Source organism: Caloenas nicobarica, chromosome 25 (genome assembly GCF_036013445.1).
Source record: "Caloenas nicobarica isolate bCalNic1 chromosome 25, bCalNic1.hap1, whole genome shotgun sequence".
Lineage (NCBI taxonomy): Eukaryota > Metazoa > Chordata > Aves > Columbiformes > Columbidae > Caloenas > Caloenas nicobarica.
In genome coordinates this window covers 4,534,365-4,560,867 of record NC_088269.1, presented here as the reverse complement: position 1 = coordinate 4,560,867, position 26,503 = coordinate 4,534,365, and the positions used below count along the sequence as shown (strand labels likewise).

The 26,503-nt window shown below is 44.9% G+C and overlaps 2 protein-coding genes across 6 annotated transcripts in view; both read right to left on the bottom strand.

Annotated features, from left to right (window-relative positions):
- LOXL2 (lysyl oxidase like 2) overlaps window positions 1-14,773 on the bottom strand; it is a 46,970-nt gene extending 32,197 nt beyond the window's left edge. The window contains exons 1-4 of one of the 4 annotated variants that reach the window (XM_065651494.1): window positions 14,699-14,773; window positions 8,117-8,263; window positions 2,565-2,669; window positions 961-1,400 (exon numbers count right to left, since the gene is read on the bottom strand). In XM_065651494.1, coding sequence (XP_065507566.1) covers window positions 961-1,321 — 361 coding nt within the window. In that variant the 5' untranslated portion in view covers window positions 1,322-1,400; window positions 2,565-2,669; window positions 8,117-8,263; window positions 14,699-14,773. Of the gene's footprint in view, window positions 1-960; window positions 1,401-2,564; window positions 2,691-8,116; window positions 8,264-14,698 lie in introns of all 4 variants that reach the window. The other 3 variants (XM_065651493.1, XM_065651492.1, XM_065651495.1) reach the window with 3 other exon arrangements.
- A 2,926-nt stretch (window positions 14,774-17,699) lies between these two features.
- ENTPD4 (ectonucleoside triphosphate diphosphohydrolase 4) lies at window positions 17,700-25,704 on the bottom strand. 2 transcript variants are annotated; one of them, XM_065651654.1, is made up of 13 exons: window positions 25,652-25,704; window positions 24,617-24,735; window positions 24,156-24,353; window positions 23,530-23,735; window positions 23,035-23,185; window positions 22,845-22,948; window positions 22,154-22,213; window positions 21,776-21,930; window positions 20,778-20,944; window positions 20,228-20,552; window positions 19,438-19,523; window positions 19,051-19,212; window positions 17,700-18,784 (listed from the first exon to the last, which is right to left on the bottom strand). In XM_065651654.1, exons 2-13 carry the CDS (start codon window positions 24,622-24,624, stop codon window positions 18,556-18,558), a joined length of 1,851 nt encoding a protein of 616 aa, XP_065507726.1. In that variant the 5' UTR covers window positions 24,625-24,735; window positions 25,652-25,704; the 3' UTR covers window positions 17,700-18,555. The 2 variants fall into 2 exon arrangements, with proteins under 2 accessions (XP_065507726.1, XP_065507727.1); XM_065651655.1 differs by having other exon boundaries at window positions 21,800-21,930.
- Between the last annotated feature and the right edge of the window lie 799 nt (window positions 25,705-26,503).

Sequence of the window (26,503 nt, the reverse complement as noted above, 5' to 3'; positions counted from 1 at the left end):
TCTATGTTTGCAGAAAAAATTCTCCGTAAGTCAACATTTAACTAACAGCACATGAAAAGACAACAATTAAATCCATTTAGTTCCATACTATTACAGAGCTAGTCTCTCTCAAGCATTGTTATTTTAAGAGCTCATTGCTTCACCGCACAAACATTCACTTTTTGAAGTCTTTGTTCAGCACATATTTGGGAATGAGGTGCAACAAGGTGCAAACCGCAATTATTCACAAGTCTATTGCGTACAATTTCGAAGAGCAAGAAAGGATGTACAATTTGGGGCTGTACAATTTGGGGTGGGGGCAAATAGCTTTTCCCACCAGGAACAGCCCAAGCGAATTATTATAAATATAGTTTTATATAGGAGATGAAGTGTGCACACTCCTTTGGGGTTTTATAGCTAGTCTGCACTGCACAATATGATGCATGTGTTTCTAAAACGGCTAACAAGGGAAAAGAAAGATTTGTATAGCATCACACAGGCCTGTTTAGAGCCTAAACAGTTCAAAGGAAAAAAAAATAAGAGGAAGGAGCGTTTGGAGGTTCTGTTTGACTCGCTGCAAGGCAATGGAAGCGTGAATAGGGAATATGTTACAATTTGTGTGATTTCCCTCTTGACAAGCTGTACTGGTCCTACCCTTACCCACCGCCGGCTGCTCCCCAGCATCCCTGCCAGAGCTCACGCACCACGATCTGGTCCTTCAGCTCACCATTCCTTAACTTATTTCAGCCTAAACGAGCCAACGCTTATTATTCAAACTGTTTAATCTAATAGGACCCTGATTCAAAGAGACACCGCTCCACCGAGGAGCTATTTCAGTTACATTTGTAGGAAATCTCATTACCCCTTCAATTTGATTGTCAGGTCAAGAATTGTTGGTACAACTCGGCTGCTCTGGAGCGAGCTTACCCTCTCCTTTTCCCTTACCCTCTCCTTTTCCCTTACCCTCTCCTTTTCCCTTACCCTCTCCTTTTCCGTACTTGGAGCTGGGCAGCCACGACACAGCCTCCACGTAGCCCAGCTCCCTGCAGACCACGTGCGCAGCGTGGATGGAGAAGTCGTCGTCGCACACCGTGCCCCACTCTCCGCTGTAAAACACCTCCACCCTTCCTTCGTTGTGCTTTCTCTTCTGCCCCGCGAGGCGCAGCTGGATCTTGGGGACGTTGGCTGGCCTTTGGGGGGGCTGGTACACCTGCGGGGGTGGCTCGGGGTAACCGGGGAGGTAGGGCCAGTGTTCGTACTGGGCAAAGCCCAGCGGGCTCAGGGAGACGAAGAACAGCGCGATGAAACAGTGGTTATGGGGAGAATGCAGGAATCTTTCCATTTTCAGTGCTCGCAGTTCTCAGAGCCAAGTCCTTCGCTACCAGCAGCCGATCAGTGCAGGTAGGTACCGTGTGGCTGTGCTGAAATGAAAAGGAAATTTCAGTAAGGCTTGGTAATGACACAGACTTTCTATTTCTTCTTTCAGCAGTTATGGAAGAGACTACGTACAGTGCTGCCTGTAAAAACCAGAGACCGATAAATTATTTCTTGTGGGGTAAAAGAACAAAAAAGACCCCAAAATTCCCATGATAAGCATTTCAAAGTTCATGCCAACTTGCTAAAAAGTTTTAGCTGGAAAATATTTTTTCCAGGGTAAAATTCTACAGGTCGCAAGTGCTAGCCATTGATTTTCCTATTTCTCTGTAAATCCAGTAGTTCAGCAGCTCTAGCAAGCTATGGCAAACCCTGGTTTAAACCCTCCCAGGACAGAACTAAACCCCTTTTTCCCCATATCTCCTTAAATAAAGAAACCAAAATGATCACTTAAACAGTGGAAAACCAGAAGGGTAATGAAGCGTATTACAGTATGGTCAGAAGTGAGGTGTTTATATTGAAGCTTGTTTTCCCAATACGATGATAGAAGAATTATTTCTATCACTGCATGTCCGGTTTCATCTGTAGAGAATCAACATCTGTTACCGTACAGACACTTGGCAGAAATCTTGGCCAAATCTTTGTCCGATGCAGGAGTTAATGGTCTCCAGTTCGGGGTTGCTAAGTCTGGATAGCGACTGACTCATCATCGAAGTGCTACATCCTTAAATAAGCTCATCATTTAAGCCATGAACCAGCAGCTTTTTGACTCATTAAAGGATTTTCATCCGGATGCTGTGCGGAGTTTAAATTCTGGCCCTTTTCTGCCCCGCTTCCCGCGGTCCCCAGCACATGGAGCGGTCGAGCAGCACACGTGGGGGTTGATGATTGAATAGTTTCCAAATGAAGCAATGCCAGAGTATAGTGGGAAAAAACTCCCCAGCTCCTTAAAGCCCTATTATTTCCTGGCAATCACCAAAGGGGAGGGAGAAGGGGAAAAAACTTGGCTCCAAAAACGGATGTCTAGAAGCTAAAATCCTCCCGTATTTTTGCTAGGTTTTAGCTATCCCTAAAAAATGATCAGAAAATCAGATATACATACGGAGACACAGCAAAACACATTAACCAGCCTTTCGAGGTGCCACAGAAATCCCAGGCAACCAGCCTGAATTTCCAGAGACATGGGTTCAAAGCTCAGTTCTGACACTGACCTGCTGCGCGACCTCAGGCAGGTCACGTCCAGGGCTGTGCCTCAGTTTCCCCTCCTGTTAAACAGGGCTGGTGATCCTGCGCTTCCTACTGAAGTGCTTTGAGACCTGGGGACGAAAGGCATTTGCCTAAGGAACAGACAAATGAAGTAGAAAGCACGTGGGTTACAATTCAAGCACTGGATATCAGGGGAGGGAACAAGAACAGCAAGGGGAGGCTTTACAACAGGTCTAACTAAATCTCGGGGGTGGAAGGAGGAATATGCAGCAAAAAATTCTTGGAAAGCAAACATTTGGTTTCAAGGAGCCACATACTTTCACCTTGGTTTCACGAGGCTGAGATTTATATATTTTCATCAGGCATTCAGGGAAATACTGCTAGGAAAACAAGGTATTTTTCCCTTTTTTGCAGGTCAGGAGGTGAGACAGAGAGAGAGGAATAAAATAAAGTCCTGCCCCGTGTCAGAGAGAGCTGGAGGAGGAGGATTTCCCAAAGAAAATGCAGTCGACAGCACAGGATACACGTGTCCTGTAAAAATAAAAGGTTCCCTGGTCAAGGCACATTAGTACTAGTCAGACATGTCTGACTTCAATACCTACTAGCACAGATTTCAAAATAAACCTCTTACAATGTTTTTTCATGCATACAAGATTGGTTTTTAGCCCAGAGGATAAACACGTGGGCAGAGTAATTGTCATGAACAGCACAAAAAAAATTCGAGTAACCCCCTTAGATCATGACAGAGAAGAATAACACATGTTAGTCATAAGTAAGAATACCAAAGCGGGGACGTCTAACCTCAAGCCCAGCAGACCTGCAAGCCTCATGGTCTTCGGAAAAATCTGTTTTTCAGTTTTAATCTTCTTTAAACATCTGTTTTGACCTACTTCACTTCATGTGGCTGTTATTTCTTGCTACTGCATAAATTGGATTTTAAAAGCCTCAGCAAATACTAATCAAAAACTAAGTGGGACTGAAACAATCTCTCTCCAAAAACTAAGATGAGGGGTAGCAGGGCCCTGACTTAGCTGAAAGTTCTTTCTAAATAAGTCATTATAGCTTTCCCATGGCTGTCCCCCACACACAAGAATGTGCTGCTGGTTCTATATTGCTGGGATTCTGAAGCATTTGGATGTTCTTGCTGCGTAGCAGGGTATTCGAGAAGGCAAAGGCAGATAATGTGTGGTGAGTGGCCCTACGGTCAAGTCCTGAAGGACCTTTAGCTCTCAAGACATTAGAAGGCACATTGGGTTAATTAACAGAATACGCCAAGTTCCCCTGTAGGTTACGGTTTTGTTTTATCATACTCCAGAGAGCTCAACAGTAAACTAAATAAGAATATTTTAGTGGAGAAAAGGATGGACAAACAGTGTGTAACCAGCAGGTCAGCACGTTTTCCCTGGTTCCAAGGCAAACAGTGACCAGTGCTCAGGTTAACAGGGGGCTGTCGTGATCAGAGGCCAAGGAATAGCTAAAAATTGCACAAATCCAAATTCCAGGACTGCTTTCTATGTAAACCAGAGCTCTCGAGTCATTTTGCTGAAGGATTTCAGCCAAAAGACACAATAATGTGGGGAAACCATTCAGAGGCAGGATGTAATAGTTCCCAGCTGAGAGCGGTACTCCCTTTAGTGTTAATTAATACAGCAGACAGAGCACCGCAAGATGTCAGAGCCTTTTCAAAAAGTCACAGCACTGGGAGATCCCGCGGTCCACGAGCAGCTGGAGGGTGACAACAGACTTCAGGTCACTTTAATTGATACCAAGATTAGTCAAGGGAGACACTAATTTAAGATTGTAGTAAATATAGGAGGTGTAATTGTCACTCCTTGCAAAGCCTTGACAAGTCAGACACCCCAAGAGCCCCAAAACTCCAAAAGGCGACTGCAAGTGGGTTTTTGTTCCCCAAAACCCGCCATTTAACAATAGAAGCGGGGTGAGGGAGGACAAGGTTGCCTGAGAGCTCCCTGCTCCGCAGAGGCAAGTTTGACCAGCAAAAAGGAATTTCAACAAGCCCGTAGGAACACAATCCCAAACCTTCTCTACGGAAAACCACTGGGGGCGCACACATTTTGCGCTCAGGCCACGCGGCATCGTGTCTCATCTTCGTCAGGATCCTGCGAGGACCACGTTGGGCTCCTTGCGAAGGTACTAAAGAAACACCCAGAAATCTCCCTCCTAGTCCAGTTCCAGCTGTGGGAGCAAATCCCAGAGGAATTCTCCGTGAGATCAGAGCAGCCGCAATCCTCCACGCTTCGGGAGACAACACTGCAGTGTGTACCGGCAACCGCAGCTCCCTTTTCCTCCAGGTCGCGTTACCGGCTGCTTCAAAATAGTCACACATTCAAATATCAAGAGGAGGCAAAGCTTGCACAGTGTTTGCGTCACCCCAGAAATAAAACCCTCCCTACCCAGAGGTCTTGTTTATTGAGGTGCTAAAGAGAAACTATTCAGACTAAGTCACGATGTCAGGAAAAGTAGAAGCCAGTGGAATTTGAACACGAGCAGATTTTTAGTGTTTCCACAACCCAGGTTCAGTGGGGAAACTTCAGGAGCCCAGCGACGGACTCACTAAGAGTGTTTAAACATGGATGGTAGCAGACAGCAGCCAACTGCACACACATTTGTGGCAGCATCATTATAAGCCACAATAACAACATTTAATAAGGAAAATGTTTCAGTAAACCCACTCCTCTGCTCCTGTGAGCAAGAGTTGGACACATTTTTTTCCCCAAAGCCTCAAAGCTGAACTCCCAAGGAACAAATCTAGGCTTAGATCTGCAGGACGTTTGGTTTGGGCTGGCTATTCCCTTTATTGTCGGGCTCATTCCTCCCCTCACGTCCTCTCTTTTATAGCCTCCAGATTTATTAATGATGTAATCCTAAAAGTATATATTTTGGTCTCCCCATTCAAAAGCATCCAAGACAGCACATTAAAAACCTATTGAATAAAGCCAGTGGAGAAGCCAGGAAAATACTGCAGGTCTCCTGGCTCTCCGTCCTCACTTCAGGCTGCAAGATGATTCTCCATCGCCACATTAACATGTAATTTAAAGCTTTAAGGCTTGCTCCTGCTAGCTGCTGACTCAGGCCTTTTCAGGGCTCTGGTCTTAAGTCTTGAAGGGGGCAGATGGCCACAGGTTTACAGGGAAACGTGCACCAGTTCCATTTCAAAATTATTTTGAGCTTTTACTTCTTCAGAGCCTTCACCAGGTGAAACTAATGGGCTATTATTCACCTTCCCAAATCAACAGCTTACTCCTCCCAGCAAGGATCCCCTTTTGAATGTCACCACATCATCTCAGACAAAAGCAGAAACACCAGCTCACTCGAGACAGAAATAACATGATTTAATAATTACTAAAAAAACCTTCTGGCCTCTGCTTCACATTCAAAGGTACCTACATATGCACCCTCTTTATTTCCTCCCAAAATCTTACTGAAGTATGTCCTACCTGGAACAGAAAACAGTTTAGAGTGTTTGCCAGCTGATGAGGATAAACTACAACAGGCAGCACTTAGAATAGACAGCAAAAAAAGATGTATATGGCCCAGGAATGTATGCAGCATCTTCCCCCCAAGTCACAGTTGCAATTCAAACATGCTTCATTTTGGGAAGCTCTTTATTTTCCTTGTCTTTCCCCTTTGCCTGGTGCCAGAGAACGAAGACGAATAGAGATGCAAACTGTGACACCTCTCAGGCTCCTGGCCAGCACCAGCTGGCTGCTCCACAGACCTTGGGCCGTACTCTTAATAGGAAACAGAACTTATTCCCAAATATACTTCATAGTAAACACGTATCTGGACACACGTGCTCCCAGAAGATTGCACAGAAAGCACTTTGCAAACCAACTGCTTGATCTGCTACATCATTCCATCCACTGGAGTTGTCCTAAGACAGGACATCACTGGGTTTTTAAACAGCACCAAGGATGTCATGGAACAGTTCAGGAGGAGAAAGAATAAAAGGTTAAAACAAATAAGCAAGAAACAGAAAAAAATCAGAAAGGAAGTTAGTGGTACAGTAAAGACAACAAACTTGGGAGTCAAGATATTGAAAAAAAATCCAGAGAATTACTAGGCATGCATTTGGGGTCTCCGCTTACCTTGCAAAAGGATGGTACGTTCAGCAAAATGCACAGCTTCTCTATTAAATCACTCTGCTGAAGACAAAGGCTTTGTCCTCTACTGCATCATCAAGACTCTCTCCAACCTTGGTGGCTTTCCTAAGCTGCTAAAACTTTCTTAAACATTTATCTAAAGGCCTCATCCCTGCACTCCTGCCCCAGCACCACACTGGGTTGGACTGGAGAGCACAGAGTCATCTTGAGCCTCATCACCCCAGCTGAAGTATCCAGCTTCATATTAGTGACCCATTTTGGTTTCTCCCTGTATGTTCTGCTATTACAGTAGCTCATGCTAATATTTTATGTTTTCTAACTGCTCTCTAGCTTCCAACCAAGGAAATTCCACCACTGTGGGTAGTTCAATAGAGACAAAATGGAACTGGCAAGTAGGAACCCTGAAGCAATTATTTTTCAGCTCCTATTCAGTACAAATTTGAAAGCATTTCAATGTCATCTTCATGAGCTGATTATAGATATGCTAAATAGTTTTCCTACTATGTTCTCAGATAGCTAAACCAGCATCTTTCTCTATAGTCTTCTGAACTACCTTGGTGTTTATACCTTTTTTTACCCCCCCCCCACAGTAATATCTGTTTAAACAAACAACAAAAATGAATGTAAAAGAGAGCAAAGCAATTTATGTGCATGCTGAAGAATCAGAACTCCACCTAGCTTAGGTTTGTTGCAGAGACAAACACCCCATATTTCTATGCTGCAACTTTTCAGGTGGATACCGCTGCACAACCTGGAGTCATCCTGAAAATTACTGGGATTTCTGCACGATAAAACAGCCTAAAGAAAGTTGCTGGGAGGCTGAGGGCTCCTTTGCAAGGGGCTGCAAAGCCCAAGCAATGACAGCAGAAAAGTTTCTTAAGTAGAGATATAATTGTTTTGCACTTTCTGCCAATGGGAAACATCTGCACTGGAGCCTTTTCCTCTGAAAGAGCACAGTTATTCAGAGAGGAGGATTTAAACAGCTTCTGAAGTTTAGCTGGTAACATTTACACAATGCTGATGGCATGTGCTCTAGCTTTCTGGTCTAAATCAAGCATATTTTAATAATATTACAGAATATGCATTGCCTGAACTTGTAGACAGTTTGCAACATGTCTTTTTTATTTCATCTGTGCATGCCTGTGAGCAAGAAAGGGGAGAAAATCTGTAACTTGGTCACGACACCTTTGCAAAGTGACACTGAATATCTGTGTCATCCCACCCCTGCCAAATCAAGTCTCAGGGGGCAGGAATTAGAAAAAAATACCTCCCTTCTTCCCAGCCCCTTACATCTAAACATCATACTTTCTAACGAACCGATGGGTGAGAAAGAAAAGACATTCAAAGAGAAAAGGGAAGAAGGGGAATCAAACTTTGAGCCCCGAAGCAAGAGAGGGTTAGAAATGTTTAAGCTAATTAATCAGCTCCTTCACCTCTAGCAATAATTCCGCTGCTCTCGGCAGGATGGCGTTTACCTTTGAGGCAGCGGTGGGCTGTGCTGGGGGTGATCTCACTCTTGTCCCGCTTCATGAAGTTCTTTCTTTGCCGGCTGAGTGGTCCCGTCTGCGCTGGAAAATATCCTGCAGGCAGAGAAATACGCTGCAAGAAGCTGCTGCTTGCTGGCAAATTTCACTAGAATTCGCCAAGCAAACCCCTCCCAAGACCCAGCCCCTTCAGCCTCAGCTCATAGCGGGTGATATCATGGGCTTGTCTTGTAATCCGAGCAGGACTGCAAAAAAATAAAAGAAACGTGGGGGGAAAAATTTAGCCAGAGCTGCAAGGAAGGAAGTGCATTAGGAACACGAATGCTTTCTCGGGACATTCCTAGAGAACAAATATTGCGAATCACACCAATACCAGGGTTAAATAAATAATACGGTGTAATCGCAGGGGGTTTTAAGCACCCCAATTTGATGCAGAGCCTCTCAGTGCCAAGCACCCCACAAATACAGAGGAGCGCAGGATCTTACAGCACAGCATCTTCAAACCCGCAGCCCTGCCCGCAGTTTGGGGAGTTTCCATCTTCAAACCCGCAGCCCTGCCCACAGTTTGGGGAGTTTGCAGCTCTCCCCGCTATTCAGGAATCACCCACCTTAACCCTTCACCATCCAGCAACCGCTTTTCCAGCTGCTCGATGTTCTTAAAGCTCATACCGACAGCAGCTCAAACCAAGGCACATACGTAAAAACCATCTAGATCTGCAGCAAGTTACACTCCTTGATGTCCCGAAGACTAACCAGATGCTAAAAAGAAATCTTTGTTAAAAAAACCAAAAGACCAATCAAAAATCCCAATCTCTGCTGTGTCAGGAAATTCAGAGCGTCTGTGGTGTGAACAGAACCAGTGAAATAGTAACACTGGTCTGAGCTGGTTGAAACGGTTCTTCTATCAACAAGAAGTTGCTAAATCAACTAGACGTTATTCTGAGGCAGCTTTAAACTTCTGCAGTTGTTTCAATTAGGGGTGGTTGTATTTCAAAACTATTTTTTTTTTTTCATTTAGGCTTTTAATGCACCATAACTATTCTATACACTTCCATTTTCTGTTACTGTGAGAACACCAAGAAAACAGTGGCTTTCAAATCTCTGTTACAGAGAAGACCTTGAAACTTTGTCTTCTGACCCAGTCTGAAACAGCAACATATTCTGAAGTGTCAGCATTTCCCAAAGAATAGAAATGTACTTTCTCACCAGCTTTGACCTCAGGTTTTTAAATCTATGTTCAATGGGTTTTCAAACAAGTCAGCGGAAAGACCAGCAGGTATTCCCAAAGGCTAATTTTGGAAGGAATATCCCCATTTATTTCAGTATATCCATCTTTGTAAAGGACTCTCTAGCAAGCCCTTTTGTAGCACAGGACCACTGCATCCTCTTCCAGGTCAGTCCTGCCTGGTTTCACATCAGTTATCTGGCAGGATGTGCAGCACTTCCCCACACTCTGATGCCACCTTTTATTGGAAAGGGACATTGCACTGAACTGGGCACCAATAGAAAAGGAATCCACAACATGCTGGCAACAGCCAGGAAGCTCGTTAAGAAGTGTAATGCAGCCCTGAATAATTTAAGCAACATCATGACTCTTCACTGAATGAACTGACAATACCAGAGGAGCTCAGCCTTGCAAGAGACCATAAGGTGTTCGGCACAAAGTCCTGCTTTTTGTTTCACAGACTCTACACAAAGTGGTCTGCTCAAGAATGGAGGGTTCAGCTCAATGCAAGAATGGTCCCAGTACTTACTGGGTTTGGAGATGATACCCACCCAGAGGAGACTACGCCACCTGATAATATTGTTAGGGACATGACAGCCACATTCCCACAAGCTGGAAAAGCCTCCTGCAGGCAGTTCCCCAGGGTCAATTGTGTTCTTAAAAAAGGAAAAAAAAAAAATATTAGAAAGAGGACAGTTGTTTCTTGGTGTGATACAGAGCATATCAAGATGTCAGGACTTAAACCCAGGATGCCACGGGATCAGAGCTTGGCTTTTCTCCCCAGAGAAGTCAGCATCAGTGGGTTTCGCACACCATAGCGCCCTAGTTCTCCTGTCCCCACTCACAAAAGAGGCGAAAGGCTGTAAATTGCAATTAGCACCATGGCAATCAGCAGGGCAGCACCCGGGGAGTCCAGCCCGGCCAGACTCGCCTCGCTCGGTCTCAGGAACGTCATTGGGAAAACGTGTTGCAGCAGAAGCTCCGCAGAGCAGAGTTATTTCAGACTGGCAGGAACCCGAAGGCAGTTTGGCCAGAAGGAATGTGTGAGCGTCTGCTGATCGGGGCATGGAGAAACATGACAGCCTGCCGAAGGAATGTTTGCCGAATGCCCGGGTCGGGTAAGGATACAAGCAGCAAATGCCATGCAGGCTTCCAGCTGATGGAAGGGTTTGCCGGTTGCATAAAGCGAAACATTCAGCAGGAATTCAGCAAAGCTCTTCGAGGTAACGCGCTGGATTCAGGGAATTTGCTGCCCCCTTCATATTGCAGTTGGTTAAGACCAAAAGAAAAAAAATTAGGAAACCTCTCAAAATAATACCCTGCAGAAAAAAACACGCTGCTTGAACCGGATTTGCATCGTCTGGTCATGCAAACAGGCAATGAGGAAAACCACTTGCCAAGCCCACCAGCCACCCTGTCACCTCTCAACCTGTTTAATTGTGACCTCGTTGCTCTTGGGGTTCTGTGGAGTTCGCTGCCGTTCTCCAGGAGGGACACACAGATCTGCCAGCCCATGTCCCATCCTCTCCCCGGCAGCTTCTTCCTACAAAGGGCCCAAGATGCACCCTTGTGGCAGCAACACCATCGCTAACGGCGGGCATTGCTTTGCTGCATTCAGCAGCTCCACAAATAATGGATATTTTCACGCAAAACACTTGTACAAGTACCAGCTTGGCTGAATTGGTCTCTTGGCTACGAATGCAGTGGCCATTTCGGGTCCACATCCTTTACCTACATCTTTTCTTCTGCGTCTGCCATACAGACAAGCAGTCACAGTCACAGTCTATGCTCCCCAAAATTAGGTACGCGCTATTAGGTTCTATAATCTCTCGTCTCCAATTTTCAGTTCTTCTGAAAAGGGAAGGCTCATTGCCTCCCCAAACCTCGTGTTTTCGCTCTGTAGACTCACTGGAGCCACAGGTCGACTTGCCCTTTCCAATTCACACAGCAGATACGCTCAGCTCCGTAAAGGTTGCTCCGCAGAGAGATGATCGAGGCGATACCTAAAGAACTGCAGGACCTGACTGCCCTGTAAGAGCGTTAATGACACGTGGCAATTTTTACACCAATTGGCCCTGGTGGAAAGTTCCCACAATGTGTAATTGCAGAGCTCAATCCCCGCTTTTCAGCTCGCAGGCTGGTGAAAAACACCAGCAATTACAGAGAAATATGTCCAGGCATCCCCCAATTTTATGACAGGTTTAATCCCTACTGAAATTTCTACATCAGGAGCTTGGTAGTGACTGAACTGACCTTCCAGACTCCCAGCCCCTGCTATTTAGTTCTTACTGCCAATTTGCTGCCAAAAGGACTGTCGGCTTGCATTGCTCCTGTTGGGGGAGGGACCCTTGCGTCATAAAGCTTTTACAGCCTACAAAACTGGAAAAATGAGATTCATTTTCTGTAAGAAGTAACTTCAGTCCTTTGAGATCAATCTCTCCTCTGCACGTGCTCCAGTCCAATGGTCAACGCAGCACAGATGACGACCACATCGTGATTCCTTTCTCCATCACCCACCTGATTTTCACATTAGGTAGCTAAAGGCACAGCTGACCTCGACGCTCCACAAAAACATTCAGAAACAAGATCCCCGCTGTTAACAAACGGCCTGTCCAAACAGAAGCACAAATCAGCTTCACCAGATCTGCAACAGACCTACATCTTCCAGCTCTCGGTTTGACGCATCGTTTAGAGATTAATGCACCTTCAGCATCCATTAACTACACCCATCTCTGAGCAAACGGAAGGCTCGTTCACTAAAGTGGGTGAGAGCCTGAAGCCCTGTGAATATTCACAGCAGATACGTTGCTGAAGCAGACCCAGGGGCTCAGAGGTGATGTCTGTTCTTGTGCATGACAGCAGCTGTTCCTTCTCAGTCCCTGAACAGCGGAGCAGCACACACCCAGAGAAAGCACATTCTTGTATTTCTTTCCCTCACCTTTCAAGAAAGGGGCGAAGCAGGCCAGTTAGTACTGAAGTCTCCCAACTGGAACATGAGCTTCTGGTTTTCCTAAGCCAAGGAAGACTCGAGGACAAGGCATTTGGCAGGTACTTTTTATTCTCTATCTCAAAGAGCAATTACTCAGAGATCTGAGCTGTCTCTGAGCACCGATTCAGGGAGTCAGCTGTTGAAAGGCAACTTCCCCCAAGCAACCTCCTGATAAAACGCAGGCGGCTGCAATATCTGAGCAGGACACCAGCCTCCTTCCCCATACCTACAGCTTCCTGCCAGACTCCCACTTGCAACTCAGCCATCCACGAGATGAGTACAGAGGGGTGTAAACAGAGCTTTGCGCCTAGAAAACATGAAAAGAGTGAGATTTCAAGAAAGAAAAAAAAGAGTTTGAGAAATCCAGCTTCAGCAATTCAAGACGGTGGCAACACCGTGGGACCTCATCCATGACACACACTAAGAGTTCAGTAAGGAGAGCTGCATTTTGTCTTCTCACCCCGAGGGATGGTAGAGGTGCTGAAGTTTCCCATCCCTTCCCACTAGATGGCAAGAGTCCCCCTCCTAACAGCACAGCCTCTGCGAGCACAGACACTGCGGCCGGGGATGAGGAGCCCAAAAAGGGACTTCTAGCCCTGAAGAGCAGCGAGCAGGTAGAACTGGCCTCTCCTCCAGTCTGTCAGGATTTACTTTGCTGTGACTGAGGAAGTTGTGTGCAGGAGAAAGGGAGAAGAGGGGAGGAAATGAACAGAATAAGGCATTTGGTTGTAAAAAGGGGGAGGAAGCTCAAGAACAGAACATACTGGTCTCCATTACTCCCAGGCAAACGCAACAAATCCCTCCTCAACCTTAAAAGGCATTATGGAAACATCTGGTTTAATGTCTTCTGGGCTGATTCACCATGACAAGCCACAGAACATGTCCTAACAAGGACAGTCTCTGCTGGTGGTTCTGCTCTCATGCAGAAACTTGAACAATGAGTTCAAGGACAGAGACTCCACTTGCTGAATTTGCAGGAGAGCTCACGGAGAGGGCAGGACATGGGATGCAGAAGGGAGCGTATGGTGGATGCGTTACACACCCTTGCGTCTGATCCCACCATTTTATTAACACCCTTTGTACGTGTGTGATCAGGAAGGAGCTGAGGACCCTCAGCTTTCACAGGAGGCGATGCCCTAAGAGTTACCCGAGATTACTGCCTGCCAAAATTGGGCCACATCAAGCTGGAGAGGCCAGAGAATGGCCAAAAGACCTGGCACTGTTGGAATCTCGTTTGCAACTCACCACTGGAGTTATCAGAAGAAGAGAAATGCTGGTAAAGCACCATGCATGTGAGACCCGGGAATAGAAAACACCTGCAATCTGGAGGTCCAAATGCTGCACGTAATTTGTGGCAGGGAACGTAGAGCTGTAGTATCTTCCAGGACCCTGGAAAACACTTGGAGCGCAGGAAAACCTGGATGTCATGTTAGTGTTTTCAGTGCATTTCTATGGTGCTGAGCACTCCCTTTGGAAGATCAAGGCTCTAAAAAGTATCTCCGGCAACACAAACCACTCATCATCCACCACTAAACCAGTCCCAAGCAATTTCCCAGCACCACTTCCTACCAGTCCAAAGACCTTCAAGCACAAGCAGGTGAGAAAGTCATTGTCGTCCTCCCATTCTTTAAACAAAGGGAGGGTGACCTGAAAAAAAACAACTATCAGGACCAGGTCCCCTGAACACGACACATACAGAGGCTGGTGCCCAGGGAGAGGGACACAGCAAGTCCTCACAAGGCTCGTTTCGGCTCTCAATGAGCTTCATGCGTTATTTAGTAGCAACAATGGCAGAAACAATGGGACAAGAAAGAACACGGTGCCCCCGATCAAGCATGCCATCGAGTCGCTATTGACTGTCCCCTAAATGCTGCAGAGACCGAAAACCCTTTTGTTTCCACAGGCTCCGCAGGGCTGGTGTTCCTGGAGGAGCCCTGTGCTTCATCCCTTCCCACCCTCTCCATCACACTCTGCCTTTCTCATGGGTATAACTTGTGTCTCCCAACCGCTTCTTCTTCCATTAGGGGCCACATTTGGCCTTATTCGGACATTTTTCCCGCACACAAAAACACGACAACAAAAAGAAGAGCGATATGTTTAAGAGGCCATGAAGCCAAAAGCTTTGGTATCATTGGCCTGTCCGTTCCAGGTCACTGGGACAGGTCAAAGAGCAGGGCCCTCACCTCCCCTCTGCGCTTTTCCGCGTGCTTTACCTGCCCCTAATGGACCTGGAGAAAGGACAAGGTGAATAGGAGATGCAGAAGAAAGAAAATAAAGCATGTTAATGCAGAAATAGACACAAGCAGATAAACATTACCATTGTAACTTGGGAATCCGAGCCCAGGAACAGGCGCTGAGTGAAAACAGGTATTGCTAAGTCTCTTAAAGGAGTCATGTTTCCTCTGGTGCTGTTGCTTAATGTAGCCTCTTCAGAACAAGCTTGTCCACAAGGGTGGGTTTGAAAGGCTTCCTTTTCTTTCCCCCCCCCGCCTTTATCTGGAGCTGCAAGAATAATATGGTTTTAGTCTCCTCCTCAGGAGATGTCACAAACTTCTTCCTCCTCTTCCAGAGCCCCTGCCCCATCCTGCAAAACCCTATGAGGGGAAGAAAAAAAAACCCAAAGAAACAAAACAAAAAACCACCACACACGCTCTAATTCTAATTGTTAAGACGCTACAGTCAGATTTTTTCAAAGGAGCTAAGAGCTGAATTTGCAAACGCTTGCCACAGGATGGTTCAAACACCAAAAAGCACAGCAGTCTTGTCAATGCAGGCGTTTAGGTTTAGTATTCGCTGATAACTTTTGAAAATCTGCACCTCCTCCCCTTGCCTCGTGGGCTTTAAGCTCTTAAAGCAATTAAAGACACTCGCACATCTGTCAGCCTCAATAAAGCAAACACGCAGCGAACTCACACAAAGGTCTCGCGGAAGGGCCTCATGCAGCCTGTGTGCTGAAATCTTGTGTCACCCGGCGCCAGTTCGCTGCCCTGATGGCCAAGATTGTATTCAAACCCAGTTTTCCATGTCCTTTCTTCTAAAACACGTTTTCCCAGGACAAAACCCCTCCTCTCATACCCTAAACCCAAACCCATCCCAGATACAGCATTAAAACCACCTCCTGAAAGAAGCGAAAGCCAGAGGTTCCAAGTCATTTATGTTCTGCTCTTTCCAAAGGTATAAAGCAAGGACAAGCAACCTTTTTAGATCCACAGTCTAAGAACCTGCCGAAATTCCCCTCAAGACACTCTGTCCTCTGAAAGCGACAGCAGGAATAGATTCTATGCTCCTATGGACTCCATGGAGTAGTCTCTACTCTCCAGGAGTGTTAAAATCAATCCAGTGCAACCAGTCACTTTTTGGCTTGTTTTTCCACTTCAGTTCTTCGCTGCAAACCCCTCTGCACATCTCACTGCCCGTCACAGCATCCCACCCCACTTCTACTGCACCTTCTCCACAGCAGCAACAAAAGCCACAATCCCACCCTTTCTCCAGAGCTAAAAACCTTCATTTTGAAGCTGGATTACCTCAGATGAGCACTAATGTGCCCAAAGAGCACCAGAGCACACCACCATCTGCTCTTCCTCAACCTCCTGTTCTCCCAGCCCTCATAGGCTCTTGCTTCTAATGAGTATAATGACTTTCTCCTGCGCACCTTAATTAACTCAGCTGCCTCTTGCTGTGCCCCCTATACCTGTGTGAGATCAAGGGTCATCACTCCTCTTTATTCTGAACCAACCCACTACAAAAAGCAGGGCGATACCGCCGTGACCCAGGAGAAAAAAGTCAAAGGAAAAAAAAGCTTCCTACCCATTCCTGCCCCATTTTCCCCAACACTTTCTCACCACCATCCATCATCTTATCTTCCTTCCCATTCCAAACACTCCTGCTTCATATCTTCATTCCCCGCCATGGTGCTTTCAAAAAAACTGAGTGTGGAAACCCTAAAGCTCCATGTGAGCACAAGCCCCATCTGTGTCCGTTCTCCCAGTGCTGTACCTGTCCCTACTGCATTCGCCTGCGGCTCGTTCTACCAAAATCTTCTTGCGCTCTGGGGGCCACAAAACACACACTCCATCCTGCACAGCCAGGGCTGGTCCATCCTACAAGATAAAAAAGCAATGTCGAAATCCTGCGTTTGGTTCAACCGTGACATCTTACATAACTTCGGGCAACTGTTTTTCCTCTCAAAAATGTTTACAGCACCTTGGTTAAGGCCAGAAGAGTCGTTGTTTCATTTTGTTTTTCTTCATGACTGTCCATTATTTAATAACAATTAGCTGACTTTATTAAAGAATACGTTTTAAAGTTACACATGAAGAGGTTTTATCTCCTCTTTTCTTTTTGGCATTCTCAAGTGTTAAAGACGTCACTAAAACCAAAACTCTGCAGCATCTAAAAGGAATTTCTATTTTAGGTCTGAAACATTCCTTCATTTTTTCATATTTTTATGATTTTCATAAGGTTTTTTTATTGGTTTCTTTCGGGTTGGGCTTTTTTTTGCTTGCTGCACTCAAGACACTCTCTCTTCTGCTAAGAGATGCTCGGCATCTGCCTGGATTTTGCCAGGTCACGCACTGATACTTCCACTATCGTCAGCACGCGTCCAGAGGAGCTGCTTTATCTAAGGGCGCAATTAGAGGCTCCGGACTTTCATTTTGGGCATCTCAGAATCGGGAAGCACAGGCTCTGTAACAATGGGCACTATCAGTTTTCTGATAATTCTTATCAGCTCAGGAGTGCAACAAGTTTGTACCACAGCTCCTGACATCAGAAGTGAGAGGTGTATTATCTAAGTGCTCAAAAAATAGCAAACTGCAAACCAGCGCTTGGATTTGTCAGGCACAAGGAATCCTTTCTAAAAAGGAGTCATTGTTATTTCTGAACATTCGGTTAAGGATTCTGTTGCCATTTCAAAATTCCACCACGTATCCAGATAATTCTTATGACTGCAACAGCCATCTCCAGATGCTGGGTGGAAGGAACAGAAGGTTTAGCACCTAAATTTAGCTGCAGTTCAGCAGATCAGGCCTAAATTCCCTACACAAAGGCAAAAAACCAAGCATATGGAAAGGAGACAAACCAGTTCAAAGTATCTAGATTTTTAGATGAATAAACTGCACCTTAAGTATGACAAAAATGGTATGAACGTGTCTAGTTCTCCAGCACTGAAAACAGCATCCAGTTTTCCAGCACATTCACATCTACTAGAAGAGAAGAAAGTCTGGCCATTTGGATACAAGCAGCGAGAACAAAAGTGATACTGTGCAATTAAATACCCATACACTAAAAGTTCATAAAAATCCCACTTTTAATCATGGACAAATTTGCTTTCAAGTAAAATCAACAGCTTTAAATTAAATATAAATTAACAAATCAGAGTACCCAAAAACAACAACAAAAAAAGAGACACTGTGCATGTCTACTCTAGCAGAAACAAAAGTCTGGGGATATTCCAGTTCTCTTCACCTTACTGGAGTTTCAGGGACATCTCTGAATGATTATGAAACAGAAATAAAGTATTAAAAACCAGTGACTTTTGCCACTATGAGGATATCGGTTCCAAGACAAATGGGGAAAGTGTCACAATAAACAAAACTGATTTAAGCAGTTTTGTGGAAGCACAGCATTGGGTGCAATAGATTTTTCTTCTCCATCACAGTACTTATTCCAGCATATAAAATCAGATAAGCTGTCCTAAAAGGTTCTCTTACTGCTTTTGAAAACCCTGCACTTCCTTTTCTTTGACTGAGCAGACTCAGAATCGAGAAGTCAAGTGATATCAATCCTGGAATCTGGAAAAGAAGAGAGAAACAGTCCTCATTCACCCCAGCTAACAGTATTTCACAACCTCACCCAAAGGATGAGAATTCACACTCATTCTCTTACCATACATAGCGCTTAAGCTGCTGCTACTCATTTACTGACAAGTCTTTGCTTGTCCCATTACACACAAAAGTGCAATATTAAAAAAAAAAAAACATAATTTTTGGCAGATATTGTCTAATGAGACTAAGCCAAGTTGACCCCGTTTTCCCACGTTTCCAAAGCCCAGCTGTATCCCACACTCTAGGCAATCTGCTTCTTCAATGGTTTAAAGGGACAAAAAGGAGGAACCCTGAGGCAAAAATGGCTTTTTGTGTAGCAAGTCCAATAAAAACTCTCTGTCGCAGCATCTCATAAGGGTCCTGCGATCTTCTGTGCTGGGAGACCTTCCTCAATCCACAGGGAAGTGGACGAGCTGTTCCGCAGCATTCGCCTGTGGATTCGTCGCAGCCTCAGCAAGTAAAGCAGGATGGAGAGCAGCACGATCAGAAAACAGACAAAAAACAAATAGTGATTGTAAACAAAGGAGAAGCTCCTCCAGTGGGAGTGACTGCCACGGAAGTTTTCTTGCTGGATGTCTCTGAAAAGAATCAAAGAGATAACAGACCTAAGTTGCAAATCAAACTTTGCCTCCAAATTATCCCACCAAAGGAAACAGAGCCCGTTTGAGTAGAATTACCTTTATAAAGCATTAATTGAGCTGCCTGAAATACGTACTGAGGACATATACAAGGCATCATCATCATCTGTCAGCTGCTTCACTATTCCCACATTTCTTCCCTTCACAAAAATCCCACACCTTCCACCCAAACGCTATTTCCAGATATTTGAGAAAACAGCTGGTACCTTAAAGGTAAAAACCGTGTTCGGTAAAGAATGGCTCCCAAGGTCCATTGCACCTCTTTATCATAAACCTGCAGAGCTGTTTTCAAATTGTTGTAACTCACAGGAAAAGAGAAGCCGCTGTGAAATACTTCATACATCCAGGCGGACTTAAAACACTGGTACCTATAGAAAGAGCGGCACAAGGTCAGACCAGCAGTCAGGGAGTCCCAGAGGACCGGGGAGCACAATTAGACACATAATTACCAGTACTTTTTAATGGCTGATGCAATGTTTAAGGTTATATTCACACTTTCAATGATTTCATTAAATGGATCATTGGGACATGACCTCGACCTCTCCCTGGTGACTCTGCGCGAATGAATTTGCTGTACAAACACAAATACTCACTTCAATCTGTGGAGATCAGCATGTGATGCATAAAGACCACGGTCAAAATGTTCCCGGAGGACAGACCACTTAGTGGCACAATAATCCTTCAAGAAGAAAAAATAAAAGCGACTTCAACATTGCTTCTGCCTCGAGCAGAAAAAAAGCCACTAGATAAGATGCTCTGTAAACACCAAAAGCTGGAAATCTCAAAAAACCAGCTTGCCTCGCACTGCTAATAATCCAGATCACAAATTTCATGGTATTTTCTGCAACATTTTGATCCATACTTGGCATATGCAGTTAAACTAATATCAGTAGCACTTAAACTCTTTGGTCAGGTACTTGGAGATGTTTTTAGGGCACTAACAAAGCAGGTCATACTCATTTATTTTATGTTGTAGCCTTGCTTTAAACTGTCCCCACCAGATTGAGCCCTGTCAGGAGTAACACCTGAGAAACTGGTACAAAATGCATGAAGCAAGAGGAATTATTTTTCTAACAACAACTAATACATTCCTAAAAAGCAGCAAGGGATGGAATCAGCAGGATTTCCTCATTATCAGTCATTCCGCTGGTACTTGACTACCATGAGCCCCATTCTCTCTATGGCCAATTTTACTATTGTGCCTTAAAACAAGAATTCTGAAAGAAAACCCGGTGAGGAAGAATGATGTTCTGTGATAGTTCACTGCAGGATAAAAGGATTTTGGATCTTCAGAAGAAGAGTTTTGTCGCAAGACTTTCAGAACAAAATGCTTCTGGAGAGTTGTTTTGAGTTAGAAAAAGTTTTGCCTCAAGAACACTTTACCTTTGCAGCTTTCATAAACTTAGCAGCATTGTAATCTCCTCCCATGCGTAACACGTCCTCGGTGCAGTAGTAGAACTCTGAGAAACCATAGAACTCGCTGTTCTGGAAGTGCACAGCAGGCTGGTAGACACCATTCAGGGACGTCTGAGTTTCATTGGTCTTATTCATGAAGGGCTGAATGATTTCACGACATAGATTAAAGTCTCCCGTTCCTCGCAGATACATGGTCTGTCCATTCTGCTGGATCTCGTCCTGAGCATCCAGGGGCAGGCAGGGATCTAGGTAGGGTAAATCAGAACTCATGCCAGTCTGTTTGCCCAGCAGTCTGTATTAAAAAAAAAAAAAAAAAAAAAAAAAAGAATAAGCACAGTAACAACTGAAAATCAGAAACATCAAGCTCTGAGATAAAACAGCATCAAATTTAAAGAAACTTCTGCATTGCACGCAGAGAAATTAAGTTTTATATGAGGACTTTTTGCTAAATATATCCAAGTTAGGGGCTTCCTGAGCCCAGGGATGCACAGAACCACATTCCCAAGCAGACCCTTACCTGTTTTTAAGCACTGTACTGGTGAACAGACTGTCTTCGTATCTCTGGCGCGCTGCATTTCCTCCGAAGCCAAGGAACGTGGCAACGTAGACTCTGTAAACGTGCTCAGTTTGATGAGCGTCACAGCCCAGGTTGAATTCTGCAAGTAAGTTTTTGGCTACTTCCTCCTGTAGGCACACAAACACCCAAGATTAGCTATAAACAATATGAACCAGAACCTAAAAAATGAGGTTTTTGGACAACTGGATGCTCCTGGCATCTTTAAACTTCACTCCTTACTTATCTGTATCTATAATTTATAAAATCTGTAATAATAAAACCCCATCATTTCATGCAAAGACTTAAAAATAAGTATATCATTATAACAGTGCACTGACAGTCAAAACATAGGGCTTTTATGCTATTCTTTAGATAGTTTCTCAGTGAAGCTAATGGGAGGTCACCCAGCTTCAAAAATTCAGGAATTCCTATAGACCTCAGTGAACTGAAGTTAGTGCAATTTATGCTCCATTTAAGACTTGTAACAAAGATATTTGCTTCCTACAACAGATGAACTGTGCTGAGGATGTAGGTGATATTTAAATAAACTGTACTGTTATGCCTCGTGTCCTGTTAATTCCATTTCTACCAACCCAACTTGAAGGAAAAAGTCGTATTTTATAGAACTTCTCGTACAGGAACCACACAACATTTTGTTTCTAAACTCCTACAGTCTCATAACAAATTTAAAAGTTGTACATGCATGCACACACACCAAGAATGCATGCCCACTTAAACATAAAAATTAGTGGCAAATTATAATAATCGAAGTGAAATAAGTATTCAAATGAACAAAATACAAATGAAGTGCTTAGCTGATGAAGGATTTGTATTTGCCATCTTCTCTTGCCTTGGTTTTGGAACGTAGTGTAATGAAGAACAGGACAAAGAAAACCAAACCAACAGATACGCATGAAAACAAACCAAAAGGAAAAGAAGGAAGTTGCACAGATAATAACCTGCTGCGAAGAGGCAAAGCTTACAGTTTTAGGGACTTCGTACGCTATCTGAGTCGACACGCCGCCCATGTCGAGAATACCCACTGTCCTCTTACGGAAAATGGACTCTTTGTTCTCGCTGCCTGGGACGTGCACCTCCACGATCGCCTCATCCTCTGGAGAAAACCACAAAAGGACAATGAGAAATACAGCTGAGCTGGGCCTAAAGTTAACTTTTTTTTTTAGCAATGCAGATCATTCAAGTTTCACATAGAAATTAAGCCAACATCAGCATCTGCACACACACTGTTCACTAATATCTGTCTAAAATCAACAGGGAAAGCACAGGGAGGTACTCAAAGTCCTCCCTAAAATCCAGTTCACAATTGAGATACTTACCATCATCTGTGTGTTCAAATCTTCCAAGAACAAAGTTGATGCCAATCCAGGCGTACACTCCTACATGCATAAGAAAACAGATTTCAGGAGTATCTGGTACATATCATCTTAAAAACAGAGACGGATTTTTTTCCATATGAGCTAAGACACGTCACTGCTCATAGTTTATTACATAAAATATTTAGAAATTAAACATTCCTGACAAGTTATTCTATTCCATCTCTCCCAAGTCAAGGCTATGATAAAAAGTCCTAATTCTATGTATTAAAGATAGTCTGATGTGTAAATTTCACCAAAATTAAGCACTTTATCTTTCAAAGCAATGTCAAGCTGATCACACCAGAACATCGCTCCTTTAGAAACCATTTTCTTCAGAAACTGTTTTTCCCTGCGAAGTTTCTTCCATCAAGAATGTTGTGCCTTATCCTTAGCCCTCCCTCCCCAAAGCTGGAGAAAATGGACTGAAATTCCTGCTAAACACAGAGAAGTTGTTTTCGAGGATAATTAGAAAACATTTAGACAAGTTAGAAGATCACAGCAGATGATCATCTCCACACTCCATATGGTGCTACTGAGGAATAAGGTCTCTCGACCAAACCAGAATTTTAAAGAGCAACAACAACAAAATTATCCAAGTTGTACCGAGAAAGTAATAAACACTTCAAAAGTCATTTTTCCAACATTAACCTACCTTCCTGTTTCCCTGAAATAACCTCTGCGTGCGAGTCCGAAAACAGAAAATCAAAATGCACGGGAATATCAGTGAGCAGATCTTCAAGTATCGCCTTCTGCTGGCTGCAAAATTACATTTTGGGCAGTTAAAAAGAGTCAGACACACCAAGGTCACTATTCTAAAGGCTAAAAATAAGACAGCCAACAACCTTTCTGGCAGAATCCTCATTCCTGCAGTACACAGAATGTAAAGAGGCGTCTCTTTGTGTTTTGCGCGTGGCACATGTTCGGCAGCAAAGCTCAGAAGTGGAGAAATATAATCGCTGACCTTTTCAGGAGAGCTGGCAAACTCCGAAATGCCTGGTGAAACAGATAAATATGAGAGTGAAACAACTCAGGCATCAGGTATTTCCTGGTAAATCTCAACAACCAACACACAGCAGAGAAACGAGCAACCCAAAGCCAAACCCAGGAAATCAGCTACAGAAATAAGAATGAAGTTAACACTTCATCATCCTCCAAATATGAAACAAAAACCAGTATTAGGTTTATTACATATTTATATAACTGGTTGGGAGGAGTGCCACGCTGACAACTCACAAGTGTCCTTTACCCAGAGACTTTAAATATGGGGTTTGAAAAAGCAAAGTTGGGATAGGCAACTACTTAGAAAATTGCATCTAAAATTAATTTCTTTCCAGTACCTGGTTTAATTTTCATAACTACCGGTTTTCTGGTTTTGTCCCTCATCTGTTTGATGTCCAAGAGATCGTGCGGATTCCCATTGTGCCTTGGCCAACAATACACAAAAATCCTCGAGCCACTGCTGCCACAGTCCACAACGATCCCATAGTTCAGATTGGGGTTGTTTGTATCTGTGGCTTCAGTGTCAGTTACTCGGGCAAGATATCTAGAAGAAAACCAGATGTTAGGTTGAATATAGAAGAAGTTTTTCTCAACATCAGACTCAGACAATGGTTTCCCGAAAGGAATCACTCAGTTTTCACTATTGCTGAAGAAAGTGAAGCGCCGCCCATAAGAATCAAATTCCCACAATAAATACCAAAAGTAATTTTCCAAATTATTTACTATGGAACATTTTTTGCGCCAATAGTTTTACTGAGCTGCTACAGACAGATAAAATATTAGAAAGCTGAATTATTGATAAGTGATAACCAACTTAGACAAGGAATGCTTTATAAAAAGCAGGAAGTTTTACTCATACATTTCCCTCCATTCACGTATTTTACAAACACAACCTGCCAGTGTTTTCTCTTTCACACCAAAACTACATTTCATTCCTTTCCACAAAAGCCTCTTCTGCTCTCACCTGTGGAACCTTTTGTCCCTGTACGCACGCCCATATTTATTGCGGATGACCACCAGAGAATAGTAAAGCAAAGAGACGGCGGCAGCGAGAATTCCTATCACGAGGATCTGCCGCAGGGTGGTGTTGAGAATCCGGGGACACCCCACCGGGGAGATGCTGAAGTGCCAAGAAGCAGGAAGCAAACACGAGATGCTGATCCTAAAATTCAAAGAGGATAATCTGCTTTAAAAATGGACTTCACTACCAAAAAGAAGCACAATGAATTTTGAAACAGGCTAAGAACAGATTCTTTATAAAACTTTTTACTCTGCTCTAGTTTTGCTCATGCTCTGGCTTGAGTGTAACCAAGACACTATTCCCACCTTTGAATTCACCATTAGCCAAGAATTAATGATTAAGTTCCCTGTCCTTCACTCAAAAGACACCACAGCTTGATATGACGGTTCCTTTAGGATTCTTACCTCCCCATTTTGGGATGTGAGGAGCAGAAAGACCAGCTGGTGTTCCGACATCAGCCGGTCACCTCAGACTGACCGGGCACATCCCCCATGCCCAAAGCCATCGCTCTTCTGTTCCTGAGCTAGAAAGAAAACACAGATGATCTAGAGAGTGTTTACAAAGGGCATTGTCAGCAGGTGGATCTTCAGCCTTGCTACCGCCTACAAAGCCAGTCCCCAAGATGTAAATCATAGAACCATAGAATGTCAGGGATTGGAAGGGACCTCGAAAGCTCACCCAGTGCAATCCCCTCGCCGGAGCAGGAACACCCAGATGAGGCTACACAGGAAGGTGTCCAGGCGGGTTTGAATGTCTGCAGAGAAGGAGACTCCACAACCTCCCTGGGCAGCCTGGTCCAGGCTCTGGCACCCTCACTGAGAAGAAGTTTCTTCTCATATTTAAGCGGAACCTCCTGTGTTCCAGTTTTCACCCATTGCCCCTTGTCCTATCACTGGTTGTCAGCAAGAAGAGCCTGGCTCCATCCTCCTGACACTCACCCTTTCCATATTGATCCCCATGAACGAAGTCACCCCTCAGTCTCCTCTTCTCCAAACTAAACAGCCCCAGCTCCCTCAGCCTTTCCTCATACGGGAGATGCTCCACCCCCTTCATCATCTTCGTAAAGGCTCCAGACATAACATAATAGCAACAATACTTAAAACAACCTCCACGAATGGTGACAGTTGAGCACAGGTCAGGACTGCCAGTCCTCCTCCACCGCCCCCGCTGCTCTCACAGCCCGTCCACACACGCCCCCTCCTTGAGAAACCACCTGCCCGAGGTGCCACCAAGTCCCTGCGCCGCTGCCAAACCGAGCGGAGGGGAACAGGCCGGGAACAGGCCCCAGCACCCCGCGGAGGGCCCTCGGCCCTTCCTCCCGGCCCCAGCGGCGGGCAGGCCGCACGGCCCGGCCCCGTCTAACCCCCCGTGCCCCGAAGCTCCGCTCCCCGCTCCCCCGTTCCCTCGGCCGGGCCCCGGGCAGCGATCACCGCGCTCACCTCCCGCCCTGCCGCATAGCAACGGGACACCGCGCCACTTCCGGGGCCCGCCGCCGGACGTGACGCACGCACGCACGCACGCACACACGTAGCACGGACGCTCGCGGTGATGGGCTGGGAAAGGGATTCCCCCGGGGGGCGTGGCCAGGAGTGCGAGGGGGCGTGGTTATGTGGGGGCGTGGCCAAGGCGCGGGGGGCGTGGCCAAGGCGGAGGCGTTGAATTAATGTCAATTTATAGCCTGGGGGCAAATGCTACGGGGTTGTGCAAGCTGTAGATGGCATTGCTGGCGTAACCCCGCAAACATAAACATAAAAACAGTAAATAAACATACAAGCAGACATTTATAAATACAAATATACACATAGAAACATTTGTTTATATATTAAATGCGTGCAGTGGAATGGTAGCAGCTATAATAAGCGTATAGGTATTTGTGATTTAAGTAATAAATAAATGAATCTGGTTAAAAAAAATAAGTAAAAAGCCACGCCGTGCTGTGTAGGAGGAACCCTCCTGCGCATTGCCACTGAGCGGCAGCACAGATGTGCCCACGCAGCGCCAGGGGCTGGAAAGAAAACATTTATCCAGGCAACAATAATGTGTCAATAACAGGAATAACCTCGCGGAGAGGCCGGGGAGCTTCGCTGGAGCAGTTTCCAGGGGGCAGGATGATGGGTTTTTCCCACTGGATTTTGCGCGCTGCGTTTTGCACACCGGGTTTTGCTCGTCGCAATTTGCACACTGGATCTTGCACACCAGGTTTTGCGTGCCAGGTTTTGCACTCTGGGTTTTGCGCTCTGGGTTTTGCACACTGGATTTTCCCTGCTGGGTTTTGCACGCTGAGTTTTTCA